The sequence below is a fragment of the Myxine glutinosa genome, chromosome 2 (assembly GCF_964187855.1).
Source record: "Myxine glutinosa chromosome 2, kmMyxGlut1.1, whole genome shotgun sequence".
In the NCBI taxonomy this organism is placed as follows: Eukaryota; Metazoa; Chordata; class Myxini; order Myxiniformes; family Myxinidae; genus Myxine; species Myxine glutinosa.
Window position 1 is genome coordinate 179,989,094 of NC_136262.1, and position 27,761 is coordinate 180,016,854.

General features: G+C 44.8%; 1 protein-coding gene across 2 annotated transcripts in view; it reads right to left on the reverse strand.

Moving 5' to 3' along the window:
* Positions 1–3,240: 3,240 nt before the first annotated feature.
* Positions 3,241–27,761, reverse strand: part of REST (RE1 silencing transcription factor) — a 60,995-nt gene continuing 36,474 nt past the window's right edge. Inside the window, exons 8-10 of one of the 2 annotated variants that reach the window (XM_078771990.1) lie at positions 16,623–16,699; positions 5,806–7,114; positions 3,241–5,766 (exon numbers count right to left, since the gene is read on the reverse strand). In XM_078771990.1, coding sequence (XP_078628116.1) covers positions 3,734–5,766; positions 5,806–7,114; positions 16,623–16,699 — 3,419 coding nt within the window. In that variant the 3' untranslated portion in view covers positions 3,241–3,733. Of the gene's footprint in view, positions 7,115–16,622; positions 16,700–27,761 lie in introns of both variants that reach the window. The other variant, XM_068106682.2, reaches the window with a different exon arrangement.

A 27,761-nucleotide genomic window follows, 5' to 3' on the forward strand; every position in this document is an offset into this window, starting at 1 on the left:
AAAGATTAAATAAATGGAGCTTCGGGAAGAGAAAAGATTAAATAAATGGAGCTCCGGGAAGAGAAAAGATTAAATAAATGGAGCTCCGGGAAGAGAAAAGATTAAATAAATGGAGCTTTGGGAAGAGAAAATATTAAATTAATGGAGCATCGGTAAGAGAAAAGATTAAATAAATGGAGCTCCGGGAAGAGAAAAGATTAAATAAATGGAGCTTTGGGAAGAGAAAATATTAAATTAATGGAGCATCGGTAAGAGAAAAGATTAAATAAATGGAGCTTCGGGAAGAGAAAAGATTAAATAAATGGAGCTCCGGGAAGAGAAAAGATTAAATAAATGGAGCTTTGGGAAGAGAAAATATTAAATAAATGGAGCATCGGTAAGAGAAAATATTAAATAAATGGAGCTTCGGGAAGAGAAAAGATTAAATAAATGGAGCTTTGGGAAGAGAAAATATTAAATTAATGGAGCATCGGTAAGAGAAAAGATTAAATAAATGGAGCTCCGGGAAGAGAAAAGATTAAATAAATGGAGCTTTGGGAAGAGAAAATATTAAATTAATGGAGCATCGGTAAGAGAAAAGATTAAATAAATGGAGCTTCGGGAAGAGAAAAGATTAAATAAATGGAGCTCCGGGAAGAGAAAAGATTAAATAAATGGAGCTCCGGGAAGAGAAAAGATTAAATAAATGGAGCTTTGGGAAGAGAAAATATTAAATAAATGGAGCTTTGGGAAGAGAAAAGATTAAATAAATGGAGCTTCGGGAAGAGAAAAGATTAAATAAATGGAGCTCCGGGAAGAGAAAAGATTAAATAAATGGAGCTTCGGGAAGAGAAAAGATTAAATAAATGGAGCTTTGGGAAGAGAAAATATTAAATAAATGGAGCTTTGGGAAGAGAAAAGATTAAATAAATGGAGCTTTGGGAAGAGAAAATATTAAATAAATGGAGCTTTGGGAAGAGAAAAGATTAAATAAATGGAGCTTCGGGAAGAGAAAACATTAAATAAATGGAGCTCCGGGAAGAGAAAAGATTAAATAAATGGAGCTTTGGGAAGAGAAAATATTAAATAAATGGAGCTTTGGGAAGAGAAAAGATTAAATAAATGGAGCTTCGGGAAGAGAAAAGATTAAATAAATGGAGCTTTGGGAAGAGAAAATATTAAATAAATGGAGCTTTGGGAAGAGAAAAGATTAAATAAATGGAGCTTTGGGAAGAGAAAATATTAAATAAATGGAGCTTTGGGAAGAGAAAAGATTAAATAAATGGAGCTTCGGGAAGAGAAAAGATTAAATAAATGGAGCTCCGGGAAGAGAAAAGATTAAATAAATGGAGCTTTGGGAAGAGAAAATATTAAATAAATGGAGCTTTGGGAAGAGAATAGATTAAATAAATGGAGCTTTGGGAAGAGAAAATATTAAATAAATGGAGCTTCGGGAAGAGAAAAGATTAAATTAATGGAGCTTTGGGAAGAGAAAAGATTAAATAAATGGAGCTTTGGGAAGAGAAAATATTAAATAAATGGAGCTTTGGGAAGAGAAAACATTAAATAAATGGAGCTTCGGGAAGAGAAAAGATTAAATAAATGGAGCTTTGGGAAGAGAAAAGATTAAATAAATGGAGCTTTTGGAAGAGAAAAGATTAAATAAATGGAGCTTCGGGAAGAGAAAAGATTAAATAAATGGAGCTTTGGGAAGAGAAAATATTAAATAAATGGAGCTTTGGGAAGAGAAAACATTAAATAAATGGAGCTTTGGGAAGAGAAAATATTAAATAAATGGAGCTTCGGGAAGAGAAAAGATTAAATAAATGGAGCTTCGGGAAGAGAAAAGATTAAATAAATGGAGCTTTTGGAAGAGAAAAGATTAAATAAATGGAGCTTCGGGAAGAGAAAAGATTAAATAAATGGAGCTTCGGGAAGAGAAAATATTAAATAAATGGAGCTACGGGAAGAGAAAAGCTACCAGAAATGTGAGACTTGTTCCACCCTTTAATGACATAGAAATAGATATAAGTACTTCCTTCATTATGAGAAAGTGGCACAAACATTGCAATGGCCCAAGGAGTCTTGGACTTCAATTGCAAAAAAAAAGTGTAGGGAAGGCTCAATATATTTACTGGGATTTACCTTTTGGTCTGTGTGCACAGTATGACGAGGTAACAATGGCAACTCTTAAGTTAAAGCAAATGAATTAGTTCCAGAGGTTTAAAGGCAGAAGTTCAGGCAGTGCCGGAAAAAAGATGGTGACACTCATGTGGAATTTGCTCGGGAAAAAAAGAGACGTTTGATACGTGGTGTACTTCTAAGGAAATGGTGAAATTGTTTGACTCAGAAAATCCATCTCCACAAATCAGGTTTTCCAACCAAAAGAAACCTGGGGAGTTACAGTTAACCTATTCAGGAGTAAGACTCTTATCTTACTTAAAGGTCATTTGGAAAAGTCACAATAAAATCTTATTTTAAGCCGCCAAAAGCCATTTTCTGTATTGCACAAAAGTGTGACTTTATAATTATAACCCGTGATTGGTAACTATAATTGTTGTACGTTATACTAGGACTGCATCCCAATGAATACTACAATGAGTGTACCTTTGTCCTTAAGTTCTGATTGGTGGTCATTATTTGTGGTTAGCCTACACGAAGCTGCGGTTACTGAAGCTTAATGCTAACAAATGCCATCTTGTGGAACTGGAGACATTTCTATAATCCTGATATTCATTTGCAATTGGTCACATGCTATGACACCAACACAATTTTTTTTTATTACGGACCTAGGCATCCAAAAGCTACATATATCAAACAAAAATTTCAAATGGAGCACCTCGCCACCATTAGAGCATTTACATTGCATCAGTTGTGGCAACAAATGTGAATTGGTGATCCCAGCTTACTGGCTCAATGGCAGAAGATGCCATTTGCATTTTTGCTGATTGTTGCCTATCAGTGTCGAAAAATTGATGACGTCATTGGTCACGTGGTTCAGCAGCCATATTTTTACGGCGTAGCCAGTATGGCAATGCCGTCTGGAACAGCTTTTGTCTGTCTGTCCAGTGTATGTATGTATTTCCCTAACAAACATCCACCAATGAGAGCTGAGGATTTGGTCACATGACAGGGGGACAGCAGAGCCTCCACTTGGCAGATCGAAGTCCGGCTTCGCCGTTGTTCGACTAAGCACGCCAAGAGTACTTTCCAATCAACTCATGGCCTAACATCAAAGCAGCATAACATATACAAAGCGGAAACTTTATACAGTAGAGTTTATTATATCGCAGCACCTTTAAGGACAAAATACAAAGTTCAAGTCAATAAAGAAAATATTCTTATCAACTCAACTCAAAATTAACTTCGTCATTTAGACAGAAAAATCTTCAATTAGAAGTACACTGTCTCAGTATGAGCAGCCCCACCAAGTGTACACTGGATATACCAGTTCAGGTAGAGCCGCCATTGTCGACTCAGTGTTCTAGCGTTAGCAATTGGCACTTCCGGTTGTAAATAGCAAAAATACTTCCCTCAAATTGTCTCGTTCAAAACAATAGCTACAAATGATTGTTTAACAAACAAGCTTTGGCAAAGGCCATGGTATGACGTCATGAAAGGACATCCGAGCTGGAGAACACGTGACATCGTCAATGTAAAGGCAAAGGGTTTTGTTTATCATTGTGCTGCCTTTTAGCGTTGTACAACCTATATGTAGATGAATCAAATGACGTACGAGCGTTCCACGTCACGTCTACGTGATAACGACATTGAAAAGGTGCCGACGAAGATGGTGACCGAGCTCTTTGTCCGAGGGAAATGGCATGTTACAGAACACGCAACTGGGATACCCAGCTTTGTCGCCTTTGGGACGCCTTTCCGACGCCATGCCAAGGTTTGCGATCCTTCCCGACAAGCCAAGGCTCTCAAGGTCCACATGTCGGCTTTCCTTGCCCATGCATGTGCCACGTTTCATTTCACATGTGCAGCTCACCTGGCCGCTGGAAGCTACCCCTCCATCACAGAGTGCTTGCTTAACCATGCCAGCATGAAAACCGACGTGTGCTATTTCATCTGTTACTCGAATCAAATGATTGCTATCGGAAAAAAGTCCTTTTCTGCATTGATTCGCAAGAGAGTCACTCTCCGCATCGCTGTCGATTCCTTCGTCCTCTGATGTACGTTCACTGAAAACGGGCCTTGTAGCTCCGTCGGTCATCCTCAAAGAAAGTACCTTTTCGCTTTGAGGAATCGGAGGCGTAACTGCCTCACCTCCATGAACTCTTGGCCCATCGATGGTTTTGGTTTGTGCAACAGCAAGCGAATCGCCTTCAACTTTATCGTCCATCTCAGTTTCATTCCTGGGCCGACAGACCATACGGAGACCCAAGGCACAGGCAAATCCAGGACTCATAGATGCAAAACATTCCACGTCCAAAGGTTTTGAGTCATCGGTCGAAGAATCGGGCAATTCCATTTCTTCATGGAATAATCCATCCCTGGTCACCGTTTCAGTAACCAACTTCATCTTACTTCCTCCGCCAATGGTGCTTGTGTTCTCGGTAGTTCCAGGAGGATTGCCCAAATGTAAGTAGTCGCTCCCTGTATTACTACCTTCGTGTTGTCCTCTTGATGATACCTGCTGCTCAGTTAAATTATTATGAAGTCCTGCCCGTTCACACCGTTCGCCAAATGGTTTCTCAATTGGTGGCAAGTCAATTGGTGATACCGGAGAAGAAAACTTCAACCTCTTTGGTAAAATATGTCTCTGCATCTCTGTTAGAATAGTCTGTCGTGACCGTTTCCTTGGACTCCCTGACGACTGTTTGTTACGAAGACAAAGCGCGACTTTCTGATCCGCATGTTCTTCCGTCTGCTCAAGCAAAACTTCTCTTTTAGACACAACACAATCTCCAGAAGTTTCTTTCTGCTGTGCCAAATCATGCTTCTGCCTCATGTGACGTTTACACATATCTTGCTTTAATGGCGATATGGAGGCATTTTCCTTCTTTGGAGAACTTCCTTGAAGACTCTCTAATTGTCCGCCGTGCTCTTTTAACCCAGAATTACTTGCGTCGGGTTTCTGCAAGCTCTTTAAATCTCCATCTTTTGATTCATCATTCACTTTCTCTCTCTCGTCTCTGCCTTTAAGATGCACTTCCTGTTCCAAAGACACATCTTTTCTATGCATGTTATCCATACTTTTTATTTTCGACCTTGCCGCTGCATCTTGCTCTCCCGCTGTAATTTCTTTCAGGGATAGGCTTGTTGTCTTCACATTTGTCTGGGCCTTCCTCCCTTTTCCTTCATTTAAAATCGAAATTTGCTTGCTGCGTCTTTTTGTTCGACCCGGCTCTGCCGCATCGCTAGTCTCCTCTAATTCTGTATTTTTATCTACTTTACTACCTTCCATGTCCTCTTCACTCCTCAATTCATTTGCTCCTCCTTCTGATTTTTCCTCCTTTCCCTTGACCATCATCACACTGCTACCCTTGTCTCTTTCCTTTTTTTTAGCAACACAAACACCAGCTTCGACATCAGCCTGGTCACTACCTGTGATAGAAACACTCCCATCCACATCAGTTACATCAGTAACAGCGACATCGCCTTCCATGTTATTCTTGTTATACCTGGAAACGGTATTGTTACCGTCAGCAATGATATCGTCACCTTCACTTGTTTCTATTACAGAATCTGTTTTCACTAAACATTTTCTTCTTGTGATCGTAACACGACGCTTCATGTTACTTTTACCTTTTCTGGGTATCCTCTCACCATCACTCTTGCCTTTACCCACAGGTGTACCCATCTCTACATCAGACTTGCCTTTACCCACAGGTGGATCCTTCTCTACATCACTCTTGCCTTTACCCACAGGTGTACCCATCTCTACATCACGCTTGCCTTTACCCACAGGTGGATCCTTCTCTACATCACTCTTGCCTTTACCCACAGGTGGATCCTTCTCTACATCACTCTTGCCTTTACCCACAGGTGGATCCTTCTCTACATCACTCTTGCCTTTACCCACAGGTTTACACTTGTCTACGTCACTCTTGCCTTTACCCACAGGTGCACCCTTCTTTACATCACGCTTGCCTTTACCCACAGGTGTACCTTTCTCTACATCATGCTTGCCTTTCCCCACAGGTGTACCCTTGGCTACATCACTCTTGCCTTTCCCCACAGGTGTACTCTTCTTCACATCACGCTTGCCTTTACCCAAAGGTGTACCATTTTCTTTGACACTCTTGCCTTTATCCAAAGGTGTACCCATCTCCACATCACTTTTGCCTTTCCCCACAGGTGTACCCATCTCCACATCACTCTTGCCTTTCCCCACAGGTGTACTCTTCTGTACATCACGCTTGCCTTTCCCCACAGGTGCACCCTTCTCTACATCACTCTTGCCTTTACCCACAGCTGTTACCTTTCCGACATCACTTCTGTCTTTACCCACAGGTGTACCCTTCCCTGCATCACACTTGCCTTTCCCCACAGGTGTACCCTTCTCTACATCACTCTTGCCCTTCCCCACGGGTTTACCCTTCTCAACATAACGCTTGCCTTTACCCACAGGCGTACCCATCTCTACATCGTTTTTATCATTATCCAGAATTGTACCCACCTTTGCATCACTTTTGTCGTTACCCAAAGCTGTACCTCCATCTGCATCACTCTTGTCTTTATCAATGGCCCCACCCTCACCTGCATCAGCTCTTCCTTTCACAACAACCACACCATCATTATTGTATTTTTCCACAAACGTCACGTGATTTGCATGACAGTTACCCTTTTCAGTGTCCTTGAAATCACTTTCCACATCATCCTCGGTGTTGCTAGCGACCGCGCGTTTGCTTTCAAACCCCGTCTTGCTCATTCCAACCCCTCTCCTGCCTCTACTGCTTCCTCGTAATCGGACATGCGACACATCCATCGTTACCAGGTTACTGTCAGGGTGCTTGGAGCGGATGTGATACTGCAGGTTGCACTTCTTGGAGGCGGCATAGTGACACACGGGACAATGGAACTGGCGTGGCCGCGTGTGAAGTTCCACGTGCTTCTTGTAGTTGCTGCGGTCGGCTGTGCGGTAATTGCAGTGTTCACAACCAAAGGGCTTCGGACCATTGTGCACCTGAAAAGAAATACAAAACGTAAGGATGGACAAGACAAGATGGCAGATGAGCTAGTACATTTTAAGGAAAGAGCAGAATTGAATTGAGACAGCAAGACAATTCCAAAAATGGAAGAAATAATTATACAAGAAGTGAAGGACTAACCAGACTTATTGGCGCAATGGTTTTTACGTCCACTCTGAGAGTCTGAGAGGTCAGTGGTTCAATCCCTCTCGCAGATTAACTCTCCAGATCTGATTTCTCTTTCTGTAACTCGTCTCCCCAGTCAGGTGTTATCCGAATCTTCTGTCGTGCAATTCATGCTACATCCTCCGTAGACCTGATTTCCCACCTTCTCATGCTTTATGTGTTTATGCAAAGGCCTCTCTACCATTGGCCGTGAGGTTTCCTTGAGGATACGACGCAAGAGTTTGTGCATTAGTCTTGCACTTTTGCTTTCCACATTGTCTATTAGTTTAGTGGGAAGAAAGGGGTATCGTGCACCCCCCGGAAATCAACTTCTAATCGACGTCTCCAGATCAGAAAAAATGCGTAGAAAACGATGAGCTATGTTAACAAATTGTAAAAATGTCCCACGTATCATTTTAATGCAAATTAGGCCACCATTACCTATGTCTCAGCCATTACTGCAGATAACTGAATAAATAAGGTGTCTAGACCCATGTTTTGAGGGTCAAAGATTATAATAAAATTATTCTTGAAGTGACCACATGTATCCGTGGCATACTAGAATGCAAATTAGTGCCCCCATTACCGAAAAATCAATTTTTTGGCATATATCGGCTAATATTGCACATAACTACACAAGTAAGGTGTCTAGACCCATGTTTTGAGGGTCAAGGATCATTAAAAGACCATTCCTGAAGTAACTATGCGTGTCCTTGGCATGTAAATATGTAAATTCTAAAGTGTCGACATTACGGAAAATTAGATTTTTATCTCAGCCAATATTGCAGATAAGTTGACAGAGGGTTTTTTCAGTGTTTTTTTAGGGCAATACTTTCACCAATGTAACTTCTCTTTCCCATTCTCTTTCCCATTCCAGATAAGCAGTGGTGATAGAAGTGGACATTAAGCCATCATGCCCAAAATAAAACGTAACCAGAGCGCAGATCCTGCAGCCCCCAAACACTCCCCGCCTACATGCATCCTTCATGTGCTATCTACGTCTGATCATGATAGTTTTACACCCCTCAGTAAAATCAAAGGAACTGCAAGTGAAAAACTACAGCAACTTCATAAGATCCGGGACCAACGTCTCCATCAATCACATGAGTCCCCATATCGAATGCAATCAGTGTGCGACCAGATTCCTACAACTCTCCCCGATGATCTGGAAAGTGCTGGGTATCACCGTCAGTGTTATCAGCACTTTACTGGCAACCTCAATCGTCTGGGAGGTGATACAGAACCAGAAGCATCAACCTCGCAATGGCATCGCTCCCCTCGTAAATTGTCTTCAGCGGGTTCCGCTGGACCCATCTTCCCACCAGAGTGCATTTTCTGTGACAAAGTAGACATCAAAGATGGTGACCGCAAAACTGAGCGAGTGGATGTCTTTTCATCTTGGAAGAACAAAGAAAATGCATGGGAGCAAATCGAATCACGGGCCGAGAAAATGGGTCTAGTTCGACTTCATCGACGGGTGAAAAACAAAGACCTCTTTGCTGTCGAGGCCAAACACCATCCATCATGCTTGAGAGCTTTCCGCACAGCGTTCGCTAACTACGAGCACGGGATTCGTAGAGCCGAAAGAGCAATTAATACCGAGCATGCTCGCATGTCAGCCGCCCACAACAAGGCACTCGTCTCAGTACTGGAGCACATTCAAACTCATGTTGTCCAGCAGAATGAGATCCTACGGCTATCTTCCTTGCGCTTGCTCTATGTTGAAGAACTGAAACGGAATGGGTACGAGAACTCGAACTATCGCTCTGAGAAACTACTGAAACGACTACAGAATGACCCAATCAAGAACCATGTCTCATTCACGAAGGTCGATCACGACAAAGTTGATGCAATTTCATTCTGGCACGTGTACAGCTTTCTACTTCAATTTTCAAAGTCCAATGCCTCTTTGTGTTTCAGGTCGAGGTGCGTGAGCTCCCCACAATCTACAGCAACCAGGAAGAGACTGATACTAGGGTGGTACTGTACCTCCATCACGCCGCCGCCCTCGGATACAAGAACGCTGTGGTCAGAACCCCTGACACAGATATCTTTGTGATTCTTCTCTACCACGCTCACGCCATCAAGCTGACTGTATACCTGGATACGGGGTCAGGGAAACATCGACAACAACTCAACCTCTCTGAGCTCGCAGAATCCCTGGGAGAAGACTACTGCGGCACTCTTCTTGGGTTCTATGTATTCAGTGGAGAGGACTGCACCAGTTCCTTCAAAGGCAAGGGGAAGGTGGGGCCCCTGAAAAAGCTGGAGAAGAACCCCAGGTTTCACAAGGCCTTCAGGCAACTCGGTGATGACTGGAACATCAAGCCACAGGTGCTGAAGCAGTTGGAACAGTTCACCTGCCTGATGTACGGACAGAGTCGAGAGTCTTCGGTGGACATCATCCGTACCAAGCTGCTGTGCAAAATGGTGGGGGAGGACAAGAAACTCACTTCCAAGTCTAAGGTCGACCTGGCTCGCCTTCCTCCCTGCCAGTCTGCTCTGAAGCCGCACATCCAGCGTGTGAACCACCGCGTTACCTTGTACAAGCGAGCTGACGAACCCATTGCAGAAAAGCCAAAACCCTACGATGAGGGGCAGGGATGGATGAGGACTGACGAAGGCGTGTTGGAACCGGTGTGGTCCTGCGGTCCTGTCCTACCAACCTCGCTGGTTGATCTTCTGGACACTGAAGATCGTGAAGAAGAGGAGGAGGAGGAGGAGGAATAAGAGGACGAGTTTGACTTTGATGATTTCATTGAAAGCGACGATGATTGATTGATCTGAAAGTGGACCTGTGATCGCAAAAATAACAACATTTGTGAAATCATTGCCCTGAAAAACCCCTCTTAACTTATCTACAATATTGGCTAAGATACAGCGAAAAATCAAATTTTTGGTAATGCCGGCACTTTAGAATTTACATGTTTACATGCCAAGGACACACATAGTTACTTCAGGAATGGTCCTTTAATGATCCTTGACCCTTAAAACATGGGTCTAGACACCTTGCTTGTGCAGTTATGTGCAATATTGGCCGAGATATGGCAAAAAAAAGATTTTTCGGTAATGGCGGCACTAATTTGCATACTAGTATGCCACGGACACATGTGGTCACTTCAAGAATAGTTTTATTATAACCTTTGACCCTCAAAACATGGGTCTAGACACCTTATTTGTTCAGTTATCTGCAGTAATGGCTGAGATATAGGTAATGGCGGCCTAATTTGCATAAAAATGATACGTGGGACATTTTTACAATTTGTTAACATAGCTCATCGTTTTCTACGCATTTTTTCTGATCTAGAGACGTCGATTAGAAGTTGATTTCCGGGGGGTGCACGATACCCCTTTCTTCCCACTCGACTATATCTATATATTTTGTATCTTTCTCCATCATCACCGCTTATGCCATCTTTGATGCTATCACTGACAGAATTGATAGGGTACTTTCTCGACAACCAACTGCTGACATTATGGTCTTTGGAGACTTCAACGTTCACCACAAATAATGCATTAGTCCCAATGCCGCATGTACAGAGAGTCTGGCCAACCTTTGATCTCGCCACTTCGCGTCTTCATTGGCCAAGCTGTGTCACGTGATTTTCAGGTGGCATTTTGTGGCCCATTTGATTACTATCGCGTATTCAATACTGCGTTTTACCGTCGGATTATCACACATTAGTGTGTTTTTTCCCTTTTGATTATGATCAAAATGGTTTGTTGTGGCGCAGTGTGGCGTCTTACACGAGATGGACAGGGTATCCCGAGGAATTCGCAGTTTTGTCATACTTGACCATCAGGTTCTTCACATCGTGGAGGTCGCGTTTGATCACTGAATGAGGGAACTTTGATCTCCGTAAATCCAAAAATTCATTCTGTGTCCTGCTCATCAGTATTCCATGTTTGATTCGGGTCCATCAATAACTCAGGATCGATTTTCACCGATTTAAAGATATAATTCAGTAATTATTATTATTATTCATTAATCATAAAATATTATTCAGGGTTCGTATGTCTGGGACTGTGTTCGTACGTTGGTTTTGTGTTCTCGCTACTGAATCTCCTATCGACGACACATGGTCGAACTCTTGGTATGTACCTTGAATGTAATAATTAATTTATGCACAATTGACTCATGTCTACAGGCCCAATCGTAATTCCAGAAAATAGTCAATTCCTTTTTCACAATGTCTGAAGATTGTAATATTTCATTAATATCATTACGGAAGGCTGTCTCTCTGTGTCTCTGTCTGTCTGTATTTAGCAATATGGTGAAAAGCACAGGTTATTCGAGTTCATGATGATCAAGTGTCATTCTGAAAAATGCAGTTGCTTAAAGTAAATGAATACATATTTGCATATGAAATAGCAATAGCACATAGCACGTTTAATTAATATATTTTTTCGTATACAAGATCGGGGCTCGTGGAAGAGCTAACATCAATCACAAAAAAAACGGACACACAAAACATACAATAAAGGGAGCGGGAGACAAGATGGGGAGAGAGAGGGAAGCACACAAGTACAACAGCAGAGAACAGGGACAACGGAAAATCTGTGGGAGGGAGAGGGCTTGGGGGGAGGAGACATGGGAAGGCGGGGGAGAGGGGAGTATAAAACACATGGACACTGCCAGAACTTCCAGGAAAGAAGTCGGTATTTCAAAAAAAAAAGTAGATCTGGGGTGATTTAACGGTAGGGAGAAGAGATCAAGGTTTTGGATGGGGGAAGATAAGAGATGGTGGTGAACAGCTGTTTTAAAGTCATGGAGGGAGGAGGGGAAAACAGATTGAAGAGAGTGAGGGAGTTTGTTCCAGAGATGGGAGTAAAGAGGAATGAAGGAGTGAAGGTGAAGCAGAGAGTCTTGATTTTGGCAATTTCACCAGAAGAGGGTTACTGTCATATCTTATGCGACCTGTAGGAATATTTGGGGGACAGAGCACAGATAGAGCTGGGGGAGCTAGGCCGGATAGGAGTTGGTAGAAGACAGAAAGACCACCTATCTGCCTGCGGTGAGTGAGTGAAAGGCCCTCGGAGTTCGATTCATCGCGGGAGATTCCAATGATTCTGAAAACTTTGGTTTCAACAGCGTGAAGACGAGCTAGGTGTGAGGCAGGAGCACCAGCCCAGAGGGGAGAGCAGTATTCCATTAAGCTGTGGATGAGAGCCTTGTATGTGGTGAGGAGCTCAGGTGTGCCAAGGAAGGACTTCTCACGATGGAGGATGCCCAGTCGGTGACTGGCTTTGGAGGCCAGCTTGGAAATGTGGTTTTCCCAGGGAAGATCATGGCAGATAGTGAGACTCAAAAGCTTGAGTGACAGAACTTCTTGGAGAGGATTGTTCAGAAAGTAGATGGGAGGGTTGTCCAGTCGGTCTTTTCGGAGAGACATAGTAAGAGTGTAAGATTTGTCAGGATTGAAAGACATGTTCCACTTATTTGACCAGTCTGTGATTTTGTCCAGGTCTGCAGAGAGTGAGGAGGCTGCAGACTGCCGATCTGAGGGATGTGGAATGGAGTGGCAGAGAGTGGAGTCATCAGCAAAGAGATAAAGAGGATTTTCAAGAGAGGCGGAGAGATCATTGATGAAGACCAGAAAAAGCACAGGGCCCAGAACACTGCTTTGGGGAACTCCAGCCTGAACAGGAAGGGGAGATGAGAAAAACCCATTCAGGGCCACACGTTGACTTCGACCAGAGAGGAAGTCCGCAAGCCATGCGTGGAGATTTCCATGGATACCATAGGAGGAGAGTTTGGTGAGCAGAGCGGGGTGCCAGACTGTATCGAAGGCACGTGATATGTCAAGGGAGACAGCTCTGATTTCCTGTTTGGCATTAAGGACCTCCATCCATTGTTGAGACAGCAGAAGCAGAATGTCCAGAATAGAGTGACCTGGTCTGAATCCAAATTGATGATCAGAGATCAAGCCATTGGAGAAGAAAGATTTGATATCCGAAGCAATGATGGATTCCATGACTTTGCTGATAATTGGGAGCAGGCTGATTAGTCTGTAGTTGCAAGGATCTGTTTTTGCAGATTTTTTGTGTAAAGCGGGGATGTTGTCCGATTTCCAAGCTGATGGCAGATGACCTTGAGCAAAAGAGAGGGTAAAGAGAACAGAGAGAGGGAGTGAAAGAGCGGCAGAACAGGATTTTAGGACCAGTGGGCTGATGCCGTCTGGTCCAGTTGCAGAATCATTGTCGAGGATTGACAGAAACTTCTCCACCTTGTCTGGAGAGAAGGACACAGAATCCAGGAGCAGGTGGGTATGGCTGGGTAAGGTGGGTACAGAGAGGGATGGGTTTGGGACACAAGATTTTGAGGCAAACACAGAGTTGAGGCATTCAGCTTTTTCACGTGCGGAGTCAGCTGTGTAGCCATTTGAGGTAAGGGAGGGGATGGAAGGGGAACAAACACCAGAAACAGATTTGACCAGACGCCACCAGGATTTGGAAGATGGAGACAGGTTTGAGAGTTCAGTCTTGAGAGTCGAGGGATATTGTTTCCTGCTTATCCTGAGGGTGGAAAACAGAATTGTATCCTATCATGTATCCATGTATGACAATCCTCAATCCCCTCCTCTTCCCCCACTCCTCAAGATTATGTTGCCCTTATGAATTTTCTAGACCATTTTGAACCACGTGAAGACCATTCGAGACCTCAGGTTCCAATGGAATGCCGCTAAAGTGTAAATTGGATCTGCTCATCATTCCATTCAAAATAATGTATTTATGTTGAAATTTGATCTAACAGTTCCTGGGATTGAAGGGTTGACCATGTAAGGGCCTGTTGATCAGTCCCTGGCCCTTTTGTTACTCCAACCCACATGCTAGCAAGCTTCTCCCTCTAGCAAACCACCCACCCTTGAACCCATTTGACCCTACCCCCAGATTTCACTCCCATCCATGTCTCAGATGGGTCAAAAATCAGTTCGTAAATCGCGTCTTCATAGCTACGATGGCATAGCGCTGGTGGCTGGTTGGGTAACAAAATGGCGCCTATTACGCCGCCATAGTCGAGGTGGCCAGACTCTCTTTATATCTGGCACCGGTTCGTCCACACTCACAGCACAGATGCAGCTGGTGTCAGTGCATTTAACTTTGCCATGTCACATGACCTTACTCAAACTATTTCAGTTCCTACTCAAATTCCTGATAGATTTACTGATAAATTGTCGCGTTACCTCCACCACCAAAGGTGAACGGTGGTTATGTTTTCGCCCTTATCTGTCTGTTTGTCGATGAGCAGTAAATCTCGAAAAGTTATGGACGGATTCAGCCGAAATTTGGTGGACATGTTAGGTGTGTAAGAAAAGGGCTAATTGATTTGAATCTGGATCCGAGAATTTTTAAACCGATTCTTAACCATTGACAGATAAGGCCAAAAACGATCGACAGATATCGCATGATATTTGAAAAAGTTGTGGACGGAATATGACAAAAGTATGTGGAGGAGTTGGGTATTTGACATGAACAAGCCCATTCGATTTTGGTTCAGCTCCGGATGCAGATCTGGCCTATCATTGGGATACAAAACGTAATAGACACTGCAGAAAATGGCAGCTGACTTTTACAATGTTTTATTTAAATTAAATTATATACTTGAAGACTGTAGAACACAAATTGTCTGTCATAATACTTCCCTGTACTTCCAGTTTTGCAGTACAGTACAGTCAATTTAAATAAAGGTTCAAATTTAAATAAAGGTTCAAATTTAAATACAACAACAACAACAGGCATTTTAAGGCCATTTTCCCTGCTAGAGCGGGGGTTAGCCTTGTGGTCCCCATGACAATCTTCTCCATTTTGCCCTATTTTCTGCATCTCTCCTTGTTAACCCCCTTGCCCGCATTTCTTCTTCCACCATCTTTAGCCAAGTCTTTCTCGGTCTTCCCCGTCCTCTACTTCCTTCTACATTCATTTCCATCACTCTTCTCAACCAGTCACTTTCATCCTTCCTCAACACATGACCAAACCATCTCAACCTGTTCCTCTTCACAGCATCCATCACAGGCTCTATTCCCATCATCTTTCGCAATTCATCATTTGAACCATCAAAGGTTCAAATTTAAATAAAGGTTCAAATTTAAATAAAGGTTCAAATTTAAATAAAGGTTCAAATTTAAATAAAGGTTCAAATTTAAATAAAGGTTCAAATTTAAATAAAGGTTCAAATTTAAATAAAGGTTCAAATTTAAATAACCACCGTTTAGAGGCCATTTTTCCCCGCAAAGCGGGGGTTGGCCTTTTCGGGGACCGTGGTTGTTGTTGTTTTTTTGGTCCCCTTTTTGAAGCAATGTTTTACGGCCGGATGCCCTTCCTGACGCCAACCCTTTTTGTCGCCTTTTTACGACAAGCAGGGAATTACCAGTGAACTGGTACTCAATTTGTCGACCTCGGAAGGATGACAGGCTGAGTCAACCCCCTGGCGTTAATTCAGCGATCGACCGGGATTCGAACCCAGGATCCTTGGATCCTAAGCTAGCACCCTAGCCGCTAGCCCAACACCAGGGCTAAAGGTTCAAATTTAAATGAAGGTTCAAATTTAAATAAAGGTTCAAATTTAAATAAAGGTTCAAATTTAAATAAAGGTTGAAATTTAAATAAAGGTTCAAATTTAAATAAAGGTTGAAATTTAAATAAAGGTTCAAATTTAAATAAAGGTTCAAATTTAAATAAAGGTTCAAATTTAAATAAAGGTTCAAATTTAAATAAACGTTCAAATTTAAATAAAGGTTCAAATTTAAATAAACGTTCAAATTTAAATAAAGGTTCAAATTTAAATAAAGGTTCAAATTTAAATAAAGGTTCAAATTTAAATAAAGGTTCAAATTTAAATAAAGGTTCAAATTTAAATAAAGGTTCAAATTTAAATAAAGGTTCAAATTTAAATAAAGGTTCAAATTTAAATAAAGGTTCAAATTTAAATAAAGGTTCAAATTTAAATAAAGGTTCAAATTTAAATAAAAGGTTGTGCTCGTGTGCTTCCCTCCCTCCCCCTCTTGTCTCCCGCTCCATTCATTGAATGTTTTATATGTCTGTGCATGTTTTCATGTTCAATGTGTTAGCTCTTGAACTCGATTGTTAGCCTTGACTTAACTTAACTTGACTGTTAGCCTCGATTCTGTATACAAAAAAAAAAAAATGAGGTGGTGTTCGGGACTGCTGTGTTCGGGACTGCTTCGACATTACTACTTCGATGGCACTAAACTTTCGGATTTTTAAACGATTGTTAAAATCATTATTTTATTAGAATTGAAGTAACACTGCATTGATTGTCACATTATATACGTTATCCAGTTACAAATACGACAGGGATGGATACAATGAAGGTTATACCTGTCTGAAGTGCCGTGTAACTTCATGCTGGTTTGCTGCCACATATGAACATTGCATGCATTTAAATGGTTTCTCACCTGAAAAAGAGAACATGAAAATACACGGGTAAGGAAAATACAAAAATAGTAACCTTTTTTTTTTTTTGTACACAAACCACACCAAAAAAGCCCAACGGCTCTGGTATGTAAGGGGTGTTCAAAACGTTCTCCACATTAGCTGTTCACAATGTTCCACAACACATTAAAGTAAAAGAATAAAAAGGTTTGTATTTATGTACATATATTGTCGTGTGTGTATATATTATACTGTTAATGCTTAAATGCCTATGATTGCATGTGGACCGAATCGTCATATATATATATATATATATATATATATATATATATATATATATATATATATATATATATATATATATATATATTAGCTTGGCTCGGCTCGTTGCGCTCGCCTCACCAAGCGTCGATACTGAGGAACGGGCTTATTTTAGTTGAGGATAATGACTGTACCTGAGTTGCTGTGTTGTCATGACTTACACCAATCATAATACAAACAATTACTTTGCACAAATGTATTTGTTTTGTTTGTGATATTACATTTTTATAGGCCATTTAGGTTGAATGTTTTTGTTTCAAGAAAGAACCCCTCAGCACACACATAGGGGAGGGGTAGGTGCAGACTGGAAGTTTGGGACGATTACACCTCACCACCAAGTAATTCAAAACACCGCACCACCACGTAATTCAAAACACCTCACCACCACGAAATTCAAAATACCTCACCACCACGAAATTCAAAATACCTCACCACCAAGTAATTCAAAACACCTCACCACCATAAAACACGTAATAAAAACACCTCACCACCACGAAATTAAAAACACCTCACCACCACGAAATTGAAAACACCTCACAGCCATCAAGCACGTAATAAAAACACCTCACAGCCATAAAACACGTAATAAAAACACCTCACAGCCATCAAGCACGTAATAAAAACACCTCACAGCCATAAAACACGTAATAAAAACACCTCACCACAACGAGATTAAAAACACCTCACAGCCATAAAACACGAAATAAAAACACCTCACAGCCATAAAACACGTAATAAAAACACCTCACAGCTATAAAACACGTAATAAAAACACCTCACAGCCACGAAATTAAAAACACCTCACCACCACGTCATTTAAAAACACCTCACCACCAAGTAATTCAAAACACCTCACCACCACCTAATTAAAAACACCTCACCACCATGTAATTATAAATACCTCACCACCACGAAATTCAAAACACCTCACCACCATGTGATTTAAAAACACCTCACCACCATGCGATATTAAAACACCTCACCACCACGTCATTTAAAAACACCTCACCACCACATAATTCAAAATACCTCACCACCACATGATTCAAAACCACCACAACGTCATTAAAAAACACTTCACAACCACGGAAACAAAAGTTTGAGGGAGTCGTTCAGTGACAACACAGACACTGCCCAGATGTGTCGATATATAGATAAACTAGCAGAAGTACCCGGCATTGCCGGGCGGGGGATGAGGAGGGGAGGGGGAAGAGGAGGGGAGGGGAATGGGGGGGGAGGGGGAAGGGGGGAAGGGGGGAGGGGAAGGGGGGAGGGGAGGGTGTGGGGGTGCCCGGGGGAAGAAGGGCCCCTCCCCCTCCCCCCGTTCCCCTCCTCTCCTCTTCCCCCTCCCCTCCTCCTCCCCCTTAACACAACACCAGGGGGGTTGACTCAGCCTGTCATCCTACCGAGGTCGGCAAATTGAGTACCAGTTCACTGGTAATTCCCTGTGTGCCGCAAGAGGCGCCTAACAGGGTTGGCGGCACGAACCCGGAAGTCGGAACTCATTGTCGTCAAATAAATGTAGCATGTATGTTTCACTCTCTGTCACATGCCATTGGTCCCATGTCAATCGGATGAAGTTGAAAAATTAACATTACGAAGTTTCTCTGGGACGTACTGATTCCGAATAATGAAGCTGAAAAATTAACGTTCCGAAATACGCTAATTACGCTAACAGAAGCGCTGGCGCTGCGAAGCGCTAGAGGGAGCGCTGCGCTCCCTCCCTTCGATTCCCTCCCTCTTCTTCTAGCGCTTCTGCGCTAATACGCTAATTTTAAAACCCGAAGTTTTTTTTAAATTTAAGGGGTGCTGTAGTTGCTCTGAGACGTACTGATTCCGAATATGCCTTTGGTTTTTCTCTGCGATGAGTAGTTCTCGAGTTATAAGAGGACAAACAAACAAACATACTTTACTGCTTTATATTGTTATGGACGCGGACAAGATGTTACTTAGGGCCGAGCGGATGGTCAACCGCGACCATTACAGGATCCCCGATTGGCCCGACTCCCCCAACGTTGACCAGATCGCACCACAGATATTCAATTTGGAAACCTCTAAAGCGACCGAAAGAGAAGGAAGAGAGAAGAAGACAGAGTACAGAGGAATAACAGGATTTATTATACACACAAGCAAAAAGAAGGAGCGATCAAAGTTATTTACAAGCAATGGATGGAAGAAGCAGTCACACAGTGAATCGTTAGCTTATACTAGTCAATTTACTTAACCCCAGGACAACGATTAGGACAGACGACGTTCACACTTACACGGGGGATATTGCAGGCAGGTATGGCTTGAGGATGGATGGTTGTTTTTGGGAGGCAATGGAGGGTCCAGCGTGGATTGCTGCCTGGCGCGTCCTTTTCGTGGCCTGCGGCCCCTTAGCTGCCCCCTTAGCTGCAACGCAGCTGGTCGCACGATGGCTCGCACACACCTGCTCGTTCAGGCGTCTTCCTTCTCCCCAGCAACAACGAGGGACAGCAAGCAAGATGACGGGGTCAGAGCAAGAGGACGGGGTCAGAGCAAGAGAGGCAAGAGAGGCAAGAGGGTAGAGTGCGTCCCGCGGCGGCTTATCTTGGTTTCCTCACCGAACCTTCGCGCACTTTCTCGGGGGTTCCCGCTCCGCCCTCTCTTAGCCAAACCCCTTGTTCTGGGTTGGATGAGCGGGGCCGACTTACTCCTCCCCCCTATGACGAGGGGGGCGACCCGTCTTCTGTAGCCACTCCCCTTGTTCGTAATGGCCGCAAATGGCGAAAACCGGTCAGCAGCTGCAGGTAAGGCGCCGTCACTTTGCACAGCAGTTCAGTACTGCAATAAACGGTTGCTGTGAAAGCTCAAGTGGGGGAATCCCTGGCACTTGAGCTGCCATGGATCATCGGAGGGGCCTACGCTTTATTTCGTTTGATGCAATGCAGAGTCAATCTAGTGGGAAACACATATTTAGCCTACATAGAATAAGGAAATAAACTATTTAAAAAGACATATCGTGGCCTGTGTGTAAGTTTCATGGAATTAACTAGGAGGACGGCTGCGACCATTATTTACATTACGAGGGTGTTACACACAACAAAACCATACTTTTCACATTCGTTACACTTTCTCCAAAATTGTTACACTTCTCAAAACCGTTACACTTCTCAAATTCGTTGCACTGCACCCTCCTTTCTTCAGGCCTGTCCTCGGGGTTACAAAACTTTAACTTAGTGTGACACGTAGGTGTAATTCCCTCTACAATTAACCTGACCCTGAGTGTGACAATCTTAAAACACAAATAAGTATGTCCCCCTATTGCATTGCACCCTGTCTAACAGACTCAAGCCCACAGCCAACCGAATTACGGAATTGTTCTCAAACTATACATTTACGGTGGGGAGCATTATTTACAGTGACGTTATTTCTTATTTACAACACAACCCAGGACCTGTGTTTTTTTTCTTTTTAGGGAACAAGAAAAAGAAATTCCTGTTGGGAGGGAGGAGACAACACGCATTGCATCGATGCACCAGTACCAATACCACCAAAGCACCCAAAAGCACCAAAAGCACCACAAAGCACCAAAAGCACCACTCGGTGCACAGTCACCACGGTTCATAATAAACACAACAAAACAACTGGTGGTGGTCTTCTCTTTCTCTGCTGGGCTGATGTTCTTCCCGACGTCTTCTGGCTTCATGCGGCCTACTTGGAAATAATAAAAAGCACAACTTGTGTTCATTTTTATTTAGGGCCTCAGGGGCCAACTAAGGGTGGTCCACCTGTTTGGCATAGGTGCCGCCTTACCGAGGTCCGCAAGCAAGATTCCCTGGCCACTATGGCCGGTCTCCAACAGAGGTGCTCTGCCCCAGAACCTGGGGTCCATCAAGTGGTACTTGGCCGCAGAACAGCTGTCCATAAAGTGGTACATCAACGCAACGCATGCTGGTTTTGAGAATCTCGTGCGCACAATGGCCATCTCACGCACGCTCCCCTCGGCGCCCAATGGCGCACAGGTCCTCAAGTGGGAGACAAAAGGGGGGAAGACAAATGAGCGAGGGGTAAGGTCACAAGGGTACACGTCAATAAAGGCAATGCAGGGTGAAGTGCGTACGGAGAGCGAAGTGAGAAAAACTCGTCCCTACCGTACGTCACCCCCCCTGTCACCTACACTACCCTTGCCCTTACCCCATATTTACAAGAATGTACACCTTTACAAATTCGTCACTACGTCTTGTCTTCCCCATCTTTCCCTTCTACACCAAATTCGTCTCCAATCCCTCTACTTCAAAATTTGCCATCACCAATTCATCATCAATCCTCATAAGGAGGGAGAGATGGAATTACGCACAATGTCACACCCACGTCATGATGCGTCTCACAATCCAAAACATTTGCATTAATGAAAAATAATCAAAACATGGCATGGTGTGGAGTACCTGTCACCTCAGGTGAGTGGATGCAGATGGTGCGAGGAGATCCTTCTTCCTAACTATCCTCTAAATGACTTTAACACACTTTACACTACCCGGGGTCTTTCCCTGCCAATCCATTGGCCACTTACACTATGGGTTCTAAAAACCAATTCCCATTGACCAAACTGTGGTGCTTCTCAATTTGGGGTCTCACTCCCCCGATTCATCTCCCGGTGCCCTCGCACAATTTCTGGGCTGTGACGTGTAGCTCTCCCAGCAGGTCTACCCACCTGCACACCTCCACCACTGCAGTTGCCACCCGAGCTTACCTAGCTCCTTAACCTAACCTATCTACTGGGGAGGGCCCCTCCTGGCTCCGTCACCCCTTGGTGCCCTCTGGCACTGGGTTACCCGGGTCCGTCCTCCGGATCCTCGGGCCCCATCCACAACAACTACTACCGGCTCCCAGAGCCCACCTGCGGCCTCACCTGGCCGACATCCTCACAGTGGTGGAGTGCCCAACCCAACTACACACACTAACAGGCTACACGCCCAGCCATTTCCACAACACTAATGCACCCATCCAAACATCATTCTTCCAACCGCACCACAGATGCCAATATCCAACCACAATTTACCTGTACCCTCTACCTAACACTTACACTACCCGCCCCGGGTATTCGTGATGGGGGTCCACTTTTCCCCCATTCACACCTCCGCACCATCCACTGCACTCCACAGTTCCCATCCTAATCACTCCACGACCATCCATTGCAATACTCCATACCATTTATTCCATACACCTGTTCTCCATTCACCTGTCGTTGCACACCTGTGCAATCATACCTGGTGCCACCTGCACCCTCCTTTCTTCCTGGACCATTTGGTCAACACAACACGCAATCACCATGACTCCCTCATACACTGCTCCATACACCTGTTCAGTTGCACACCTGTGCAATCACACCTGTTCAATCCTCAAACACACGGCATCATCTCATCTAACTACTCCCCTCTGAAACTTGCGCTTCCCAGTCGTCCCTTTAAACTATTGCGCTCCCACGTCATTATCATCCACACTAATCTACCTGCGTCCCCACTACAGGTATCCTTGTCACTAACTAATCTTAACGTTACCTAATGTCATCTTCTAGGTCCCTACACACAATATCCTAACCCACCCGGGCTAGTTTTCACTGCCATACACCCCATAATCTATAGCGCATTTGCCCCCTCCTGTGAGGGATGGTGGATTGCCCATCCCACCACATCGGGGAGGTCCCACTATCAATTTTGCTCACCAAATTTCAGCCAATCAAAAATTTTGCATTTACTGCCAATTCTACCCACTATTATAAATTTCGTATCAAATCACTACCATCATCATCACAGTCCGCTATATCCTAGCCTCGGTGCGTCATGACATCATTAAACTCGGCTTCGCAAAGCCGAGCAATGAATTCGGGTGGTTTGGTCGCCTGCAGGTTGAATCCGTCCGGCTTTCGGTTCAAGGGAGGTGGTTTGGTTGGGCCGAGGTTCCACGCACCATCTCGGCGCGGCACCTTGCGGTCCCGGGCCCGATGGCTCAATCTCCCCCGGTCGGAACCCCGTCCCCACGAGGGGGCACCGTTCCGCTTCCTCCCACTCGCCCTTGAACCGGACCGGTCGCCTGGCCCGACAAGGCCCGGACTCGACCGTGCGGGGCGGGGCGAAGCCCGAATCGGCAACGACGCTTCGATGAGAAACGACGCAGCTTCGATCCGCGCCGGGCCTCGCACCCAACAAAGGGCTCCTCGCACCGAGTGCTCGCATCGGCTATCCGTCGCTCTAACTGCTAACCCGGTTACCGTCGATGCTTCACCGGCATGCTCACACGCATACGCTACCCCTTTCACCCTCACAAAACCCGGCGTTCCAACGCCGTCCGTACATTCCACCAACGCTCTCCCTGTTACACACCACACCTCTCGCGCACGCTCTTGCGCACACTTCGGTCCACACCTCTCCTCCGTTACGTCCTCCGTAACACTCACCATGGGCGTGCACTCTGGCATCCACCCACTAACGCGCTCAGATGGGCTCTCCCACACTCGCGCCATGACCAACTCAGGTGTGCTTCCTCGCACACCCTCAACCATTCCAAGCGTGCATTCTCGCACCCGCTCCACCACCAACTCACTCCTCGTGTCACTCTCACCCTCGCACGTACACTCCGTACACCCCGACGTGCATTCTCGCTCGCACTCGGTTTCACTCCCACACTTTATAACACACCCACTCGCCGACGCACACTTTTTCCTCCCACGCGTGCCATTTCCACTCACACGGGACCCTTCACCAACGCCCGGATGCCTCCTCGATCCCAAGCGCGCGAAAATTCTTTTGTCGCCAAACATCCTCTTACAAAATCTCCCCGCACAATACACAGTACGGCTCACCTTCGGGGTTCTTCTTCCTCCCTGCACCAAAACCTGCAAACTTCCATTTGGATTAGCGAGTACATCATCATGATTTGAGCAGGGACTTTGTACATTTTCCATTTCTCCCTGCAATTCCCGGGCTACCTCCGTCATCTCTTCAATTTCAATGCCCACTTCCGCTTTTTCTTTACTCACCTCGACGGCCGTTGGCTTTAATAAAATTCCCTCTACCTCATCGGTCGCCAGCTTTTCCAAACCCCGTGTCGCGATTTCTACCCCCGTCATTGTACCCGTGCTTTCCTCCGCTTCGCTCAACCAGCGCTTTTCGACCCGCGTTACCTCCTCGTGCACCCCTGGGACCCTTTCGCCCACCATGCGATCCATGGTCTCCCCACATTTTTGCATGCGGTCACCCATTCTGTTGGTTATTGCTTCAATTTGGTCCCCTATCCTGTTTTCCATCCCTTTGAAATTATCGTCTGTTTTTACCATAAAGGCCATCATCTGTTTCATAAACAGGTTCCAATTCATTGGCATCTCGGGTTCGGCTACCGCGACCATGGGCGCGGCTAAATTTGGTGCCGCAACAACCATGTGCGCGAGGACGCCATCTTGTGCGCTCGAAACCTCGTGCGCGAGGGCGCCATTTTGTGCGTCTGATACCCCCTCAACCACATCCTCCATATACATTTCCCCGAGGTCCTGGGTTACCCCTAACCCGTCTATCTCCCCCACCGACATCCGATCGCCTTGATTGTCCATGGCGCGATCTCAAAATTCGGGTTTTATAAAACAACGAAATTTCGGCAGCTCGTAATTTTGACCAAAAAATTTTTTTCCTACACGTTTAAAAAATTTGGTTCGGGCCTCGTATCCCACTCCTCGACACCAATTGTTACGGACGCGGACAAGATGTTACTTAGGGCCGAGCGGATGGTCAACCGCGACCGTTACAGGATCCCCGATTGGCCCGACTCCCCAAACGTTGACCAGATCGCACCACAGATATTCAATTTGGAAACCTCTAAAGCGACCGAAAGAGAAGGAAGAGAGAAGAAGACAGAGTACAGAGGAATAACAGGATTTATTATACACACAAGCAAAAAGAAGGAGCGATCAAAGTTATTTACAAGCAATGGATGGAAGAAGCAGTCACACAGTGAATCGTTAGCTTATACTAGTCAATTTACTTAACCCCAGGACAACGATTAGGACAGACGACGTTCACACTTACACGGGGGATATTGCAGGCAGGTATGGCTTGAGGATGGATGGTTGTTTTTGGGAGGCAATGGAGGGTCCAGCGTGGATTGCTGCCTGGCGCGTCCTTTTCGTGGCCTGCGGCCCCTTAGCTGCCCCCTTAGCTGCAGCGCAGCTGGTCGCACGATGGCTCGCACACACCTGCTCGTTCAGGCGTCTTCCTTCTCCCCAGCAACAACGAGGGACAGCAAGCAAGATGACGGGGTCAGAGCAAGAGGACGGGGTCAGAGCAAGAGAGGCAAGAGAGGCAAGAGGGTGGAGTGCGTCCCGCGGCGGCTTATCTTGGTTTCCTCACCGAACCTTCGCGCACTTTCTCGGGGGTTCCCGCTCCGCCCTCTCTTAGCCAAACCCCTTGTTCTGGGTTGGATGAGCGGGGCCGACTTACTCCTCCCCCCTATGACGAGGGGGGCGACCCGTCTTCTGTAGCCACTCCCCTTGTTCGTAATGGCCGCAAATGGCGAAAACCGGTCAGCAGCTGCAGGTAAGGCGCCGTCACTTTGCACAGCAGTTCAGTACTGCAATAAACGGTTGCTGTGAAAGCTCAAGTGGGGGAATCCCTGGCACTTGAGCTGCCATGGATCATCGGAGGGGCCTACGCTTTATTTCGTTTGATGCAATGCAGAGTCAATCTAGTGGGAAACACATATTTAGCCTACATAGAATAAGGAAATAAACTATTTAAAAAGATATATCGTGGCCTGTGTGTAAGTTTCATGGAATTAACTAGGAGGACGGCTGCGACCATTATTTACATTACGAGGGTGTTACACACAACAAAACCATACTTTTCACATTCGTTACACTTTCTCCAAAATTGTTACACTTCTCAAAACCGTTACACTTCTCAAATTCGTTACAATATATATAGATGATTGTACCCGAGTTGCCGTTTTGTCATGGTTTAACTTTAAACCAATCATAATTCAAACAATTATTTTGCACAAATGTATTTGTAATATACGTGATATCACATTTTATAAACAATTGAAGTTGAAAAAAAAAAATTTTCCCCAAAAAAATCCCCCCCCCCCAAAAAAAATAAAATATATAATGCAATTTTTTTTTTTTAATACCCTTAGGACATACCGACGGGAGAGATATGTGCATACCAGAAGTTTGGTACGATTTCATAAAAGTTTGAGAAAGTAGTTCAGTGACAACACAAGACAACACAACACAGGACAGGACAGACGCTGCACAAATATATATATACAGCCATACACTACATGACCAAAAATATGCGGACACCCCTTCTAATTGGTGGATTCGGCTGTTTCAGCTATACCCATTGCTGACACCACACCCACATATATATATATATTGTTGCGAATATGAGGACTGTATTTTTTTGATTGTGTGTATTATTATTATTGTTTATTCTGCGCCTCCTGCCTCCGGAGCTGTGTAAAGGTCAAAGGGCGTCCCATAATTAGTCCATAAAGCATCCACACTACAGCCAATCATAGAATACCCCTGTTCAATAGTTATATCTTATTATGTGTTTTAGGGTAAGGCTGTGTCTCCCATTAATTGAAATACTCCATTGCACCAGTGAAAGAGATAGATTCCCTTCATTCCCATTCCCAAAAACCTCCATCCCCCCTTTTCGTCAATTGCCATTCGCATTGCCAACTGCATTTTGGGCGGTTTTCTCTTCATCCGCCATTGACCACGAGGCAGGGTTGGGGAAGAAAGGCGGGTCCCCACCTCGTCATAGAGGGGAGGAGTGAGTCAGCCCCACTCAACCAACCACGAACAAGGGGTTGGACTTGGAGAGGGTGTGGAGAGAAACATCGAGGAGGTTCGCAAAGGTTGAGGGGTGGGGCCTATATAACCCACAGGCAGGGCATTTCCAAAAAGAGATGAGCCTTTACCGAGAGACGAGAGGGAGTCCAAGGAGTTGAGTCCAACCAAGAAGTCCAGAGTTGAACTGCAGCTCGAGCCACCGCAACTGCATTTGCTGCAGCTGGAGCCACCGAAACTGCAGCCACAGCAGCGTGAGGCCTGGACGGCAGTTTGGAGCAGGGCCGCGGAGGAGCGGCGGCTGCCCAACGAGTCAATCGTGCTGAAGGACCAGTGGACCTCCCTATCCCGCCAGCCATCCATCTCCCGCCAGTCCTATCATCATTCCCCGAGTGAGTCTGTCCTTGTTTGTTCTGTCCCTGGGTTAATTAAGACTGTAGGTAAGCTAGCGTTGCACTGTGTATCTAATCTCATCTGTAAATAAACGTGACTGCTTTCTTCCTACTTATATGTGTAAATAATAAATCCAATTCCTCTTCTGTACGTCTTCTTCCTCTTTGTATTCAGTCGCTTTAGAGTTTTCCCGATTGAATAGCGGTGGCGCGATCCGGCCAAAGTTTGGGGCAAATCGGGTATTAGTCGGGGAATAACTGTTCGGTCGCGGTTACACCACCGCTCGGTCAAAATAACATCTTTAACCGCGTCCGTAACAATTGGTGTCGGGAGTGAGATACGGACCCGAAGCGCGCTTAACGCGCTCAAAATTACAAGCTGCTGGAAATTTGTGTTGTTTTACAAAAAACCCGAATTTTGAAATCGCGCCATGGCTGGTCAAGGCGATCGGATGCCGGTGGGTGAGCTAGAGGAGGGGTTAGGAGTAACCCAGGATCAGAGGGACGAAGGAGAGGAGAACATTGGCAATGTGGTTGAGGGAGTATCAGACGCGCAAAATGGCG